The 17044-nt window shown below is 32.9% G+C and overlaps 1 protein-coding gene across 1 annotated transcript; it reads left to right on the top strand.

The window, feature by feature from the left end:
• Positions 1-9458: 9458 nt before the first annotated feature.
• On the top strand, positions 9459-13016 carry LOC134235211 (uncharacterized). Its single transcript, XM_062717348.1, has 2 exons — positions 9459-9572; positions 12550-13016. The coding sequence occupies exons 1-2, from the start codon at positions 9490-9492 to the stop codon at positions 12899-12901; spliced, it is 435 nt and encodes a 144-aa protein (XP_062573332.1). The 5' UTR covers positions 9459-9489; the 3' UTR covers positions 12902-13016.
• The last annotated feature ends 4028 nt before the right edge of the window (positions 13017-17044 follow it).

Here is a 17044-nt window from a genome sequence, read left to right as displayed (position 1 = left end):
TTATATATCGAGTCTTGAGCTCCAATACTGTTTGTTATCTCCACATATTTCAAATGAATAATATTAAATAAATTTATTTGTTAAAACATTTTGATTGTACATACAAGTATCAAAAAGATATAACAAAGATGCCTTAGCTTCTGATTTACAATATTTGTCTAGTTTTAGAATTTCATCGAAACAAACTTCTCGTTGTTTGTTATTTATTCAAAAACTTACACATAGGAAGAGAAAATACTTGCTTCGGCCTGTTACTCGACCTAAGCTGTTTCAACGATGAAAGACTCACCAATAAAGTTTTCTTAGGGAGTTTTCAAAATAATGGAACATGGCATGGTGTTCACAAATGAAAGGAACTCTATACAAATTAAATATGAAAACTCATTTGATTACCTCCGTATATCTATATGTCATTTATAATTAAATCAAACCAAATGTAAATTTTTGCAAAGAAGAATGTAAATTGAAAAATATTGTCGTTACCTAAATTGAGAACATTTATGACTTTTAAAAATAAGTTTGAAATGGAACTTTAAAAAGATGGACATGAAAAAACAAGAAAGCTCCATAATGGCTAAGATTAGACGTGGTATCCTTCCGCTACGAATAGAAACATGCCGTTTTAGAACCGCTACAAGAACATTATTGTTTTATGTAAAGATGGATCGATAGAAGATGAAAAAACATTTCTTATTTCATTGCAAAATATAGGAAAATATCAGAGAAACTTTTTCATAATGTTAATCTAAATACAAATGTGGCTCCTTTTGAAAATTTAAACCCTTTCATGAAAACTCATGAAAGGCAAACTGCCAATTTTTTTTTAAATTTATGTTTTTAATGAAACATATAGAGATAACGAAAAGTATTCAAGATCAAAAGTCTATAAAACAATACAAAATAGGAGCAGACCAAACGTGTACCTCCAGATCATCAAAGGTGGAATCAGGTGCCATGGAGGAGTGAGCATCCCCTGCCGACCGCTCACACCCGCCGTGTGCTCCTTGTCATGTTTTGGAAATAACGGGAAAATCCGTCGTAAATTTAGTGTATAAATAATGGACTAACAATTAGTATGAAAAACGTCAGTCAGTATTTGACTCAATGATAAATTGTATTTGCTGACAAGGTCATTGTATCGACCATAGGACTTACTAAATGATGACCTACATAAGTTGAAGCAATATACCCTTATCACCGGCTTGTGGTTATATCTATCCGTTGATTCGAAACAGAAGAGTGTGGTCTAGGAACAAACAATTTCTAAAGCGAAAGAAGCTATTGGCATATAAGATGATGAAACACAAATGTAAACAGTCTCGTTTAAAGTCATCATTTCGCAAGTTCCGTGGAAGATACAACGAACAGGAAGCAGGTACATTTCATTATTAAGTCAATTGCTAACTAATGTTTAACTTACCAATTGCTGGACCATTACTTCACCAAAGGATTTTCTACCTACTCTTGATAAGGATTACACGACTAATATGGCCGGTCGACACGGGATGTTTTCTCCTCCATAGCACTTGATCAGAACTTTGACATTTTAGAGGTCCTTATTTGTTCTGCCCCCGATTTTTGTTGTTTTATTGACTTTCCATCTTGATATTTCTACATTTTATGCACAATAAAAAAAATACAAAGGATTTGCCAACTGGAAGATACTATATCATTTTGAAAAGCTTGCAAACACTGAAAATCCCAAAGAAATGGGAGGAAATTGTTTTCTTTAAAATTTTGATGAAAATTTCCATGATGCAGCTCATTTTTCATGGGGCTAGGGTCTAAAACCAACACATTTTGGTTTCATTATACAACAATTCAAAATGCCTAATTACAATCTATATACATGTACATGTAGTAGTTTAGGTAAAAAAAAATTAGGAACCGCTCAATTTTCAACCCGTTTCACCCGCAATGAAAACGGAATTGTGGACTTTCCTGACATGTATTATATTTAGAGAACAAAAACTGCATTTTCTTTGAATTCATGCAAATGATTTAACTAGACCTAGTCCTTCATATATACACAGTGTATTGTAACGTTATTTCATTGGAAAAAGTGGTTGTCTATATTTTATTAATTTTTTACATTCTCCTTCTTGGTTAATTTTAAATTACTGCAAAGTTATCCTCCAAAAATTCCGGAAATGTAAAGAAATAAATAATAGATATGAAAATTTAAAAATGTCGGGAATGAAAACAAAACAAAAATATCAGAAATACAATTCAAAACTTCGGAAATAAAAATATTTTAAAACTTCAATTATCAACGAAAAACAACCTTCTCCATACTTTAGGTATTTGAATTATACACTTTTTTAATTTTATTTCGGGGGTACAAATTGTAGTACAAATTAAATTCCTCTTCTGATGTATCGATTAAATTTTTAGATTGTTTGATAAGTATTTTTTCATGTTTCCTTGATGTAAAGTCCTCACTGGGTCCCTAGGAGATGTTTTCAAATTTCTTGAAGATCAAAGCATTTAACCGAATTTCGTCCTAAAAAAGATCTGTCACCAAATTTCAAAAACAAAAGTACAGGTAAAGAGATTCTATTATGAAACTATCCAAACTGGAAAAGCGAGATTTGAAAAGTCATGGTGGAGCACATTATGGTATTTTAATAAAAATGTCTCCATTAAGATACTATCATGCAGAAATAGTAGGCGTAATACAACAAAATAAAATAAAAGGAAAGTTATTTTATTATTAAATTAGCCAGAAAAAAAAACAAAATTTAAATTAGGAGCTATATCTGCGCAATGAGCACATTACGACAATAGCAACATTGCGATGATTTTAAAAACAGTGGGCGTCTTTATGGCAAAATAGAAATCAAAGAAAATATATTCGTTTCAATCAGATCTGATTTTTTTTAATATCTAATGATTTGTACTTTTTAGAGTATCAAATTCTACAAAAGGTAAGTATTTCTATTTGAAATAAATATTTGACGCATTCTCCAAATCCCTTTTTAAAGACTATAGTAAGTTTAAAGTCGCTGTTTCTGATGGACTCAAGGATGCCAGGTTTAAATCCATAATGAATATCAATTTAGTGATGACTATCATTTACAAATACATTAGCGCATTAAGGATTTCCATCCCTAGTGGGACCAAATTCTTTACCCTTAAATGTCCGTCCAGTACGTAATACTCTGATATTATGTTAAAGTATCTTATAGTGGAAAAGGTTTGTCCGCGAGAAAGTTTTAAAACTTTCATTAATGAAGCAGTAGGTAATTAACAAAGATTGCATTGAAGTCTAATTTGGGAAAAGCGTTTTTTTTTTTTTTTTCAAAATAAAAATTTAAATAATTTGAATATCAATAAATCCTGCGATGGAAAGATGCATTGAAACATTAAAGATAGAATGACAATTGAAAACAATTTTTTACCGTCTAATTTTTTTTTAAAATTGATTTTTTTTTTTCATTAATTAAAAAAGGGGAGATAACTCTTACCAAATTTCAAGGTCATAGATTAGAACACATCCCACTATACATACTAATAGTAATAAATGGGAATCATGTCTAAATAAACCGAGTATTCAATGCCTATATATCTGTTATGTATTCAATATCATTGAATTTGTTCCTATTAGGGATTGAATACCTTAACACGGGAATTAATGTTACAGCTGCGGCAGGGGAAAATGCATGAACCGCGTAAACATTTTTGTTTCAATAGATGCAGTCTTAATTCCCATACAATCAAATAAAGAATAACATTTTAAGTTTATATTTGGGTCTAAAAAACTAATCATTAAATGTAGGGTTTAGTAGATGAAATACGTATGTCACTGTACGTTTAAATTGATGGAACAGCCAAGACTCAAGAAATTACGGAAGCCTATTCGTGCCTGTCAACCTTAATTCCAACTTGAATCTTGGCTTTTCCAACTTTGAAGTTGATAATTGCAACTTTAAAGATGGTTACACCAACTTTTTTTATGTACGTTATATGTTTTATATATATATATATATATATATATATATATATATATATATATATATATATATATATATATATATGTCGTAGGGAAGATCAAGGTAAAAAATAATTAACAGATTAATTGTTCAATCTATTTCAGTGTATTGATTTTGCTTTATTTAAGTTGGTAATAATTCAAAATAAAGAGGGATTTTTTTAGATTTAAACAATATTTTATTATGATAAACATAATTGGATTGGACAGCAGGCACTGCCTATATAAGTCCTTTCCACAATACAAGGTCAAAATCATACATGTACAAGTAAATATTATTAATATAACATTGAAAAATATAAATATATACATGCATATATTCAGTAGAAATGTATCTTGACAAGGCATATTAAGGAGAACAAATAAAAAGAGAAATATATGAGCTGATAATATAATTTGAATTTATATTTTAACATATATGACTGGCAATTATATTAATAATTGTATAAATTAAAAAAAAAATGAATAAAAAAACATAAATAGGTTTTGGTTCTGTGATTTGACAATTGAAAAACAAAAGCAGATAGAATATCATGCAAATCTCTTTGTAGTTGCAATAAATTCTTGAACAAGTTTAAATATTGCAATATTTTGGTTGTATGTAAGATTACTGTCTCCATTTAGAATAAGTTGTAAACATAAAGGCATTGGTAATTGCAAAGTATTAAAGTTTTGTATTAGGTTCTGTCTTTGCATACAGTATTTTGGACAATTCATAAAATAGTGATATGATGTTTCTGAATTAAACCCGCACATGTCACAACTTTTATCTTCCTTTAAAAAATGATTAAATAAGTCAGCATTTAAATTACTAGCATTATTTCGCAACTGACTATGCAATATATTCATTTTACGACTTCCATAATTGTAATATTTCTTAGGTTTTATGCAGTATATATTCTTTATGGCAGTCTTGAATGATGTAAGTGAAGAAAGGTTTCGGATATTAAATGGTAAATTATTCCAAAGTCTTATAGTTGAAGGGAGGAAACTTTTCATGAATGAAGTTGTTTTGGCTTGTGGAATATGAAATGTAAGATTGTCCTGATTCCTTAAGGGATAAGAATTATCTGGAAGAATGCATTGTTGTAATAAATCTTGCAAATACTGGGGTGCTAATCCATACACTATTTTATAAAATAACACTAGTTTATGTATTTTTCTTCTTATTTCAAGAGTATCCCAACCAAGCTCTTCATAAAGCTTTGATCTTGATGAATTGATTCTTAAACCGGTTATTATTCGTGCAGCTGCAACTTGAACATCTTCAAGTAATTTTGCATCTCTTTCTGTACAATTATCCCATACAATATCTGAATATTCAAGAACAGGACGAATAAAAGCAAAATATATTTTTATCAAAGCATCCCTCTTAAGTGTGTGTTTTAACATTCTTAAGATATTTAAGCGATTACATGCTTTAGCATGAATATCAAGTATGTGGGATCTCCAATTACCATCTTGTTGAAATCTTATTCCTAAATGAGTATGTGTTTCAACATTTTTAATAGTGGGCCCATCTTCACCAAACTTAATTTTTGGATGGCAAATATTTTTTCTGCTAAAATCTAGATTGACTGTTTTACAAGGATTGAATTCTACTGCCCATATATTAGACCACTGTCTTATTTGTCCAAGATCCTTAGTTAATATGTTTGCAGAATTAATAATATCATCATCAACTATGACATAAAGAGAGGTGTCATCTGCAAAAAGCCTTACAGGACATGATAATTTTTCAGATATGTCATTAATATACAATAAGAATAAAAAGGGACCAAGGACTGACCCTTGAGGGACACCTGAATTGGTAGCTCTAGTAGTTGATGAAAAGCCATCAAGAACTACTTTTTGAGTTCTATCAGACAAGTAATTCTCAATCCAATTAACAATTTGTTCTGATATACCATAATATTTTAGTTTATAAAGGATACCTTTATGCCATACTCTATCAAATGCTTTTGAAATGTCACAAAAGACAAATCTAATATCTTTACCTTTATCAAGACTAGATATTATTGTGTGATATATTTCTAATAACTGATTAGTTGTGGAATCACCTGGTTGAAATCCAGATTGATATTTATTAATTAAATTATTTTCAAGACAATAATTATACAAGTGCTTGAATATGATTTTTTCTAAGGTTTTACATACAACTGAGGTTATTGATATTGGCCGATAATTATTAACATCTTGTGCACTTCCTTTATTCTTATAGATGGGAGTAATTTGTGAATTTTTCCAAATGTCTGGAAGTTGCCCAGTAGTAAGTGAATAATTGTATAGTTTGGTAAGGGGTTTTACTATCGAGTTAGTTATATTTTTAAGAATCAAAGGTGACATACAGTCAGGACCTGGAGGTTTAGTAACATTTATAACTTGGAGCTGATCCAATACTTCCTGCTCTGTGATAACAAAATCATCAAGTGAAAAGTTCAATGGTGGTCCCGGTCCATGTAATGGTACCTCAGGTTCATTGTAAAGGGTTGAAACTCCAGCAAAATATTCATTGAGTAAGTTAGCTTTTTCAATAGGATGAAAGTATGTATAATTTGAGGACTTTAAAGGTGGTGGTGGTTTGCTTTTATTATTTTGTTTGGATAAAGATTTAACTATTCTCCACCATTTTCCAGGGGGTATAGATTTATCTATTTGGTCTGAAAGTTTTTGGTTGAGTCTATCTCGTGAAGCTCTAATTTCATCAATTACTTTGTTTCTTAAAATGCGGTAGTGTTCCCAGTGTTGAGGGAAACGTGGTAAACAGAAGGAAAAGGGAATATCTTAAATTAAAGTTAAGAAAACAAAAATCAAATTCGGAATTATGGTCCTTAAGGTTGAAAAAGCCAAGATTTATTTGGAATAACCAACTTTAAAATTGGAAAAGTCAAGATTAAACAACTTTAAAGTTGGAATCACCAAATTTAAAGTTAAAAAAGTCGAGATTTGAAAAAGCAAAATTAAAGTTAGAATTTCAAAGTTAAAAAAAGTATAAAGAAATAATGTATGTAGAGGTATAATGATAACTGACTAATAAACGGCAATGTTTGTTTTTTGTTTTTTTTTTTTTTTTTAAGAAATAAAAGAGATCATATTGTAAAGTATGTCAGTATCCTAACCCCTTTTCATATGATCTCATTTACTTAAAATTTTACATGCATTCAAACACTCTTGTTGTGTAAATGTAATTCACATGCACTCTCAAACTGAATACATTGTTAAGGTCTACATCAGTACATATATGTATTAGAAATGTACCTTTATAATCAATATTAAGTTCAATGTTAATTTTTAAAAATAGTTTGTTAGGTTTCTAGTTGTTCTCATGTTATGTTAATTTTGAACAATACTTTGTTAGCTTTCTAGTTGTTCTCCAACTCTTGCACCGAGAAGAACATTCAATGTCCTTAAATAAATGTAGATCAACCCTACTGAAGATATTGCTATCTAAATTCAAAACATGTTGCGTATATTAAAAATTTATGGGGTGGAACCGTTTTATGAATAAAAATTGCAGAAAACAGGATGTATTCCTATAGTCTGTTTCATATATATGTAGTCATGTGTACATGGCATTCGTTCCGTTCTTTTTGACTAGTGTATTGTCAGGGCCACTTGAACGTCAAGGGGGAGGGGGGGGGGCTTTTTACTTACACAGTATTTTGCCGTAGTAAATATTTCTTTTTAGATGTTAGCTGGCCCCTAGATTTTTATTGCTGTTAGGTCGAGCACTGGCAAGTTCCAGGATTTTGACAATAAATGGAAGTTTTTATGTTTTGTTGTTTGTTAGATTATTAGGGGTGGTGCCCCGACTTTTTGGTCAGTTTCGTTTTTGTTTTTAATTTGTACTTTTTATATTTGATCCCCCTCCGCCCAATAATAAAATAATAATAAACTAATAAAACCGTTGCTACGGACTTGATATTTGCCGTAAACTATCACAAATGCGTCGATTTACAACATTTTTCATCTTCTTTTATTTTCATAAAGCATAAAAACACATTTTTCATTGTACATAACTACATATATTTGAAAGAAACAGACAGTAGCAATAAATATCCTGGTTTTTTTTTTTTCATTTTCGTTTAATTTTTTTAAAAGCACACCAAGCTCAAAAGCTTGGCATCAAACATACAGAGAGCAGAAGGCCCGTTTCAAAATAATGATATTGCTTTCACAATAAACATTGTCTTATCAAGTTAACTGACTTTTTAGTTCGTCTCCATATATTTCATTGGTAAATTTTCACTTAATTTCGCGGAGTGGGGGTGGGTGGGGGGTTAAACTTTTTAATTTTTCCAGAAGCGTGTGGTTCGGTGAATTTCTGAAATTCTCTAAAATTATAATATATATATACATATATAGGAGAAATCGGACAGAAGTATTATGTGTTGTTTGGAAATAAAAGATGTGTTTGGTTCCTTATCTCAGTGGAAGATTTGCCTCTATTTGAAATCCCCAATTATTTTTTAAATGCTCGATACATCGTTAAACATTTTCACCCTCCTTTTATGTACATCATGTACATATTTTTTTTCATTTTGTGGAAGAGTGCTTTTCAATGGGTGTAATGATAATTATTGGAAAGTACAAGTATTTTAAAAACGCATATCTTTCTTTTTAATCAATTATTCAATCTTTACAATTTGACATGGTCAGTTATTCCCTCTCATATATCTTCAATAATTCAGGTATTTATATTTCTTTATTGTACTTCTAATGTAAGATAGTTTTCATAATATAGACAATTCAAAAAAAATATCTTATAAGTTAAAAGTATTTTGAAACTTTCAGCATTAGAATTATGCATTTAAAACTGTTTTTACATAATTCTGTAATACTGTTTACTAAAAATGTGGACTTTTTTTAAAGCCTATATAATACCCCCGAAATACATCTAGTTTATTCATGTCTCCCATCTTTAAAAAAAATGGGAACGTATACATTTTTTGCAATAATAAGTTAATTAAAACTATATTAAATGAAAATAAATGCAAATTTGGGACTTTGTACCAATTAAATTGTCAGGGTGGAAATAACTTAATTTCTATTTCTCTTCAGCCCATTAGTAAACTTTTATTATAACGATTTATTAAAACGCAATTTAAAGAATCTGTTGTATAAAAAAAATATATACTCTTTTACTGCAACGGTTCATTCATAAGTTAATAACTCGTTATTATGAATAAACGTCTTCTCAACTCTAGCGAGTTCGAGATGAAAAGGTTTGACTGTACTGTAAGAGGGGTAACGCATTTAATGAAAGTTTCATTTTCCATAATGTCAACTTATAAATTTTTTTTTTCAGATACAACCATCTAAGTATTTTAAAACTCTATTAGCTATTATTATTGCAAATCAAATTAATTACTATAAGTATGTAAATTTGTTTCTATTGGCCATAGACATAAGTCTATGTATTTGCCTTATTTTATCTCTCCGTATATTAGACAACCCGATTTTTTTGTTTCACTTTCACTTTCACTTTACAGAACACGATGTTGAATAACAAATGTCATCTTGGATATAAACTATTTATATTATCCGTTAGAAGATCATGTTTCAAAAGTCATTTTCAAAGGTATAGTATTATTTTCAGTCAAGGAGTCTTAGAAACTCGAGAAAGACATGAAATTAGATATAATTTGTTGACAAATGATAAATGTAATCAACAGGAGTCGGCAGTTTTATCAATAAACTAAAAATAAAGTCAAAATCAGTAAAAAAATTAGCCATGAGCTTCGCTGACGAAGCCGCTTCGCTAAGCTCATGGCTAAGTTTTCACTGATTTTGACTTTATTTTAGTTTATTGATAAAAATGCCGATTCCTTGATGTAATGTGGTCCAAACACAGTCTCCTTATTAAGCTATTCAAAATAGCTTGATAAATCTATTTATATGCAGTTTTTCACAAAAACGTTATTTTTTTTATTTTTTTTTTTTTTTTTTTTTTTTTGTAAAATTATAAACAAAAATAGACAAAGACATTGAGCAACCATGATCGAGTTAAAGAAGCAAATTCAAAGAAATGTGGTCCCCCACTTTAGGCATCCATGTGGGTGAGATGTCATTATTTATGGCATATTGTGTCAAATGGGAATGCCCTATCATCACAATCAGGTCAAACATGGAGGTCATGGTAAAGGTGTCAGAAATCATAGCATGCTCAGAAATATCTTGTCACAGGTAATACACATGTCAAAAAATATGAAAGCCCTATATCTCTTCTCTTTCAAAAGTTGTAAGGAAAAATATACCATTTTTGAAAAGCAGGTCAGATGTAGAGGTCAAGGTCAAGGTCATGGGGGTCAAATGTCATAGTGTTTTTAGAAAGGTCTTGTCACAGGTAATGTACATTAAAAGGTGAAAGCCTAAAAATCATCTAAATCTTCTCATCCAAAAGTTATGGCGAAGATTAAACTTTATGAAAAGTACCGTGGTAGGTCAAACCTCCAGGTTAAGGTCACAGGGTCAAAATCATAGAGTATTTAGAAAGGTCTTGTCACAAGTAACACAGATATTTAGTATGAAAGCCCTATCTCTTCTCATCAAAAGTTTGGGCCAATTTAAAGTCGTTAAAATTTTATAAAAGTAGGTCAAACTTCAAGGTCAAGATTACAGAGTCAAAAATCATAGTGCATTTAGAGAGGTCTTGTCACAGGAGATACACATATGTAATATGAAAGTCCAAGATGTATTCCTTTTGATAAGACCTTTCTCTGGATACCAACAATTATGACCTTGGATTTTGACTTGCATTTAAAAAACTTCACCATAAGCTGCTATACAGGGCATCAGTGTTTCACAAAAATACCTTGTTTCTGATTGAAAATGTTTTTGTGCATTTTATCTGTCTATTTGAATGTAAATAGTTAATACATAAATTATGATGTTTCAGTTTATCTTAAGAAAGATATACTTATATAATGTCCTATTGTTTTTTGCCCCCATAAACGAAGTTTCCAGGGTATATAGCTTTTGCCCTGTCATTCTGTCTGTCTGTCTACTGTTTGTTAGCAAAAACTTTAATCTTGTCCATAACTTTTGAGTGGGTGGGGCTATGGCTTTCATATTTCACAGGTGTGTTCCTTGTGATATGACCTTTCATTGGGTACCATCAAGTTTGACCTCTTCACCTTGACCTTAAAGATAAGATAAGATAAGCTTTATTTAAAGTCAGTATGGTAGTTAAAAAGTAACACAAGCTCTAATGAGCTTTTGACTGACATGTTTAACATATACATAACAGTAAAACAATGAAAACATGCAGCACTATATAAACATAGAATTACTTGCAACAATACAGCACACAGTCTAATTTAAAGGACATCATCAGTTAAAGATACATATAAAAACACACATGTACAGACACATAAACAATACAGCACAGATGCATAGAGAAAGCAACAGGTATACATACATAAGTCACATTACAAACATGCGAACAGTACATAGACAGAAACATAAAAGGAACATAACAGGAAAAAAAAAGAAAAGAAAAACTGACACACATGCACAGACACACAAACAAAAAGGACACAACTTACCTAGTGGAGCAGGCTGTACACTCACAGTCCTTACCGCTCCAAGAGGCAATCATAGATTTAAACTGTAAAAAATTGGTTTGACATTTAAAATGGTCAGGTAAGGAGTTCCATAAAACTGGTGCTGCATATCTAAAAGACATTTTGCCATATGATGTAGTTCTCACTTTTGGTATTTCTAAAATGTTTGAATATCTAAATTTGTATGTCGCTTTCTTAAAACTCACTAAGTCTGACAGACATCTAGGAGAAAGGTCATGTAAAATCGTAAAACATTCCAGAGCCATGCTACGCATCCTTCTAATCTCTAATGATGGTAATTTTGCCTTAAGTAATAATGACTCATAGCTACTCTCCAAATCTTCATAAATAAAACGTAAAGCTCTTTCTTGAATTTTCTCAATTTTCTTGGTATTTTTCTTGGAGCAGAAGTGCCATACAAGAGGACAGAAATTAAAATTTGACAAAATAAAACTACAAAATATTGTAATTTTGTTTGCCCGAGTTAACACTGGAGCAAACCTTGGAGTTAAATCTTTTTTTACCAAAAAAATACCAAACTTTAACCTTGGGCATAACTTTTGAACAGTTGGAGCTAGGGCTTTCATACTTCACCGGTGTATTCATTGTGACAAGTGGGTATAAATATTTTTTACCTTTTGACATTGACCGTAGAGTTTGACCCACTTTTTAGAAACTTTTACCTTGGTCATAACTTTTGAACAGTCAGAGGTAGGGCTTTGCTATTTCACAGGTGTATTTTTGTAACAAGACCTTACTTTGGTTACCAACACTTTTGTCCTTTTGACCTTGACCTTTAGAGTTGGACATGCAATTGAGAAAATGTCCTGTCTGTCTGTTTGTGTGTCTGTTGTCAACTTTAACCTCTCCCATAGATATTGCACTGTCAAGAATAAGTGTATACCACTTCAGTTTACGTCCCATTCCAGAATTGTGTTACCAGCGGGGGCATAGTGTTTCAAAAACACATCTTGTTTTAACTTTATATTTCAGATTATTCAGTCACCCCTTCTCTTCATCCTCCCAACGTACCCCGAAGGATAAAACAAATACGATGGAAAAATTAGTACAAAAGTACCGTAAAGAAAAAAGCAAAAGAATCCTATTCCAATCCTTCAGTGGAAGTTTTTTAGTGTTAATGATTTACATGTATTTTAAGGAAGATAATGACCTTGATATTCAAGCAAATATTGATGCATTAAAATTACAAGAAAAGAGATGCAGTGATGCACTTGAAGGCAAAATACCACTAGGAACGGACATCACACGGGAAATGGCTGAAGAAGACCTACAGAGAATACGACATGAGCTTAAACAAGAAACACAGAAACTGGAAGGACTCTAGACATTGTGTACAATCAAGTGCCAAGCTACCAACTCTGCAATACTATCAATTAAAATACTGACTTGTAATTTATGAATGAATGAACTGCACAGTGACATAAATTTTAAAGTTTTTAGCTCACCTGAGCCGAAGGCTCAAGTGAGCTTTTCTGATCACATTTTGTCCGTCGTCCGTCCGTCCGTCTGTCTGTCCGTCCGTCTGTCCGTCTGTCTGTCCGTCTGTAAACTTTTCACATTTTCGACTTCTTCTCAAGAACCACTGGGCCAATTTTAACCAAACTTATTACAAAGCATGTTTGGGTGAAGGGGAATTTAAATTGTTAAAATGAAGGGACATATCCCCTCGCAAGGGGAGATAATCAAGAAAAGACAAAAATAGGGTTGGGTCATTAAAAAATCTTCTTCTCAAGAACCACTGGGCCAGAAAAGCTGAAACTTATGTGGAAGCATCCTGGTATAGTGTAGATTCTAAATTGTTCACATCATGACCCCCGGGGGAAGGGCGGGGCCACAATGGGGAACCAAAGTTTTATATAGAAATATATAGGAAAAATCTTTGAAAATCTTCTTCTCAAGAACCACTGGGCCAGAAAAGCTGAAACTTATGTGGAAGCATCCTGGTATAGTGTAGATTCTAAATTGTTCAAATCATGACCCCCAGGGGAAGGGCGGGGCCACAATAGGGCATCAAAGTTTTACATAGAAATATATAGGAAAAATCTTTGAAAATCTTCTTCTCAAGAACCACTGGGCCAGAAAAGCTGAAACTTATGTGGAGGCATCCTGGTATAATGTAGATTCTAAATTGTTCAAATCATGACCCCCGGGGGAAGGGCGGGGCCACAATGGGGAACCAAAGTTTTATATAGAAATATATAGGAAAAATCTTTGAAAATCTTCTTCTCAAGAACCACTGGGCCAGAAAAGCTGAAACTTATGTGGAAGCATCCTGGTATAGTGTAGATTCTAAATTGTTCAAATCATGACCCCCGGGAGAAGGGCGGGGCCACAATAGGGCATCAAAGTTTTACATAGAAATATATAGGAAAAATCTTTGAAAATCTTCTTCTCAAGAACCGCTGGGTCAGAAAAGCTGAAACTTATGTGGAAGCATCCTGGTATAATGTAGATTCTAAATTGTTCAAATCATGACCCCCGGGGGAAGGGCGGGGCCACAATGGGGAATCAAAGTTTAATATAGAAATATATAGGAAAAATCTTTGAAAATCTTCTTCTCAGGAACCACTGGGCCAGAAAAGCTGAAACTTATGTGGAGGCATCCTGGTATAATGTAGATTCTAAATTGTTCAAATCTTGACCCCCGGGGGAAGGGCGGGGCCACAATGGGGAACCAAAGTTTTATATAGAAATATATAGGAAAAATCTTTGAAAATCTTCTTCTCAAGAACCACTGGGCCAGAAAAGCTGAAACTTATGTGGAAGCATCCTGGTATAGTGTAGATTCTAAATTGTTCAAATCATGACCCCCGGGAGAAGGGCGGGGCCACAATAGGGCATCAAAGTTTTACATAGAAATATATAGGAAAAATCTTTGAAAATCTTCTTCTCAAGAACCGCTGGGTCAGAAAAGCTGAAACTTATGTGGAAGCATCCTGGTATAATGTAGATTCTAAATTGTTCAAATCATGACCCCCGGGGGAAGGGCGGGGCCACAATGGGGAATCAAATTTTAATATAGAAATATATAGGAAAAATCTTTGAAAATCTTCTTCTCAAGAACCACTGGGCCAGAAAAAGTGAAGCTTATGTGGAAGCATCCTGGGGTAGTGTCAATTCTAAATTGTAGGAATCATGACCCCCGGGGGAAGGGCAGGGCCATTATAGGGAATCAAAGTTTTACATAGAAATATATAGGAAAAATCTCTGAAAATCTTCTCAAGAACCACTGGGCCAAAAAAGCTGAAACATATGTGCCAATGGAAGGATCATGGGGTAGTGTAGATTTCAAAATGTCTAAATTATGATCAGTGGGGTAGGGTGGGGATGCATTATGTATAACAAGGGTAAAATCTGGTAAAGAACAATGGTCAAAGCTTCTCAGGTGAGCGATGTGGCCCATGGGCCTCTCGTTTGATGAATCTAACTTATTTTAAGAACTGTAAAACTGTCAATTTGGGACAAGTATAAAGAATTCCAAACATTATCTTCATCCAGCAATCTATGATGAGATGAGCTCTACTGAGAAAAGAAGCACTTAGGCTTGAAACTATGACAATAGCAATTCAGAATGATTCATTTATTGTAATTTATTTCAATTCTTAAGATAAGTTTAATTGCAACAATCAGACAAGAAGTGTAGGAGTAGCATTAGGAAAGAATGTCACAGAAATTTCATGACAACACCATTTGTCAAAATCAAAAACTGACTCTAAAAAAATTATAGTCTTCTTGTCTACTCCTTTTTTAGCTCACCCGAGCCAAAGGCCGTTTGAGCTCCTCTAATCAAAATTTGTCTGTTGTCTGTCTTCGGCGTCATAAACTTTTAACATTTTCATCTTCTCTAGAACCACTAGCCAGGCCAATTTCTACCAAACTTGGCACAGAGTATCTTTGGGTAAAGTGGATTCAAGTTTTTTTAGGTCACCTGAGTAAACTCAGGTGACCTATTGCTATCTGTTTTCGTCCGTCGTCGTTCGTCGTACGTCGTACGTCGTTCGTAAACTTTTGAACATTTTCAGCTTCTTCTCTGCAACCACTGAACCAATTTCAACCAAATTTGGCACAAAGCATCTATGGGTGAAAGGGAACAAAAATTGTGAATTTCATGATCCCTGCCCCCCTGGGGCCTGAGGGGTGGGGCCAAAACCACTAAAATTAATGCAATCTTTGAAAATCTTCTTCTTTACTCCTGGACATCAAGCAGTCAAACTGTTTGCATGATTGTAATCAGCATTGAGTCCTCTACCAAAATTGTGAAATTCATGGCCCTGGGGTCAGGGGTTCTAGTGCTAGGGCAGGGCTAAATAAGTAGGTAGTGATAATGCATTATTTCTTTGAAAATCTTCTTCTCTGCTCCTGGGTATTAAATAAACCAACTAAGTAGTTAGTTATGATGAGCAAGAGTGCTTCTACCAAAATTGTGAATTTTATGGTCCCAGGGTCAGGGGTTCTGGTGTTAGGGCGGGGCTCTCTTGATTATATACATTGAAAATACATGATTTCTTTGAAAATCTTCTTCTCTGCCCCTGGGTATTAAATAAACTAACTAAGTGCATAGTTATGATGAGCAAGAGTGCCTTTATCAAAATTGTGAATTTTATGGCCCCAGGGTCAGGGGTTTTGGTAGGGGGGGGGCTTTATAGATTATATAGTAAAAATACATGAATTCTTTGAAAATCTTCTTCTCTGCTCCTAGATATTAAATAAATTAACTAAGTGCATAGTTATGATGAGCATGAGTGCCTCTATCAAAATTGTGAATTTTATGGCCCCAGGGTCAAGGGTTCTGGTAGGGGGGGGGGGGGGGGCTCTATAGATTATATAGTAAAAATACATGAATTCTTTGAAAATCTTCTTCTCTGCTCCTAGATATAAATAAATTAACTAAGTGCATAGTTATGATGAGCATGAGTGCCTCTACCAAAATTGTGAATTTTATGGCCCCAGGGCCAAGAGTTCTGGTGTTAGGGGGGGGGGGGGCTCTATTGATTATATAGTGAAAATACACAAATTCTTTGAAAATATCCTTCTATGCTCCTAGGTATTAAATAAACTAACTAAGTGCATGGTTAAGATAAGCAAGAGTGCTTTTACCAAAATTGTGAATTTTTATGGCCCCAGGGTCAAGAGTTCTGGTGTTGGGGGGGGGGGGGCTGTATTGATTATATAGTGAAAATACACATATTCTTTGAAAATCTCCTTCTATGCTCCTAGGTATTAAATAAACTAACTAAGTGCATAGTTATGATGAGCAAGAGTGCCTCTACCAAAATTGTGAATAATTTTATGGTCCCTGGGTCAAGGCTTCTGGTGTTGGGGGGGGGGGGGGGGGGGCTCTATAGATTATATTGTAAAAATACATGAATTCTTTGAAAATCTTCTTCTCTGCTCCTAGGTATTAAATAAACTAACGAAGTGCATAGTTAAGATGAGCAAGAGTGCTTTTACCAAAATTGTGAATTTT

The sequence above is a fragment of the Saccostrea cucullata genome, unplaced genomic scaffold (genome assembly GCF_032062105.1).
Source record: "Saccostrea cucullata isolate Sc308-1 unplaced genomic scaffold, CSIRO_AGI_Scuc_v1 ctg23, whole genome shotgun sequence".
Taxonomy (NCBI): Eukaryota; Metazoa; Mollusca; class Bivalvia; order Ostreida; family Ostreidae; genus Saccostrea; species Saccostrea cuccullata.
Note: the sequence above shows the minus strand (reverse complement) of the source record. Positions and strands in the feature narration are given on the sequence as shown.

Coding starts and splice junctions, on each gene's coding strand:
- LOC134235211 (XM_062717348.1), top strand. CDS start 9,490: ATGTTGAATAACAAATGTCATCTTGGATATAAACTATTTATATTATCC. Junction 9,573..12,549: donor TTCAAAAGTCATTTTCAAAG/GTATAGTATTAT, acceptor TTTATATTTCAG/ATTATTCAGTCACCCCTTCT.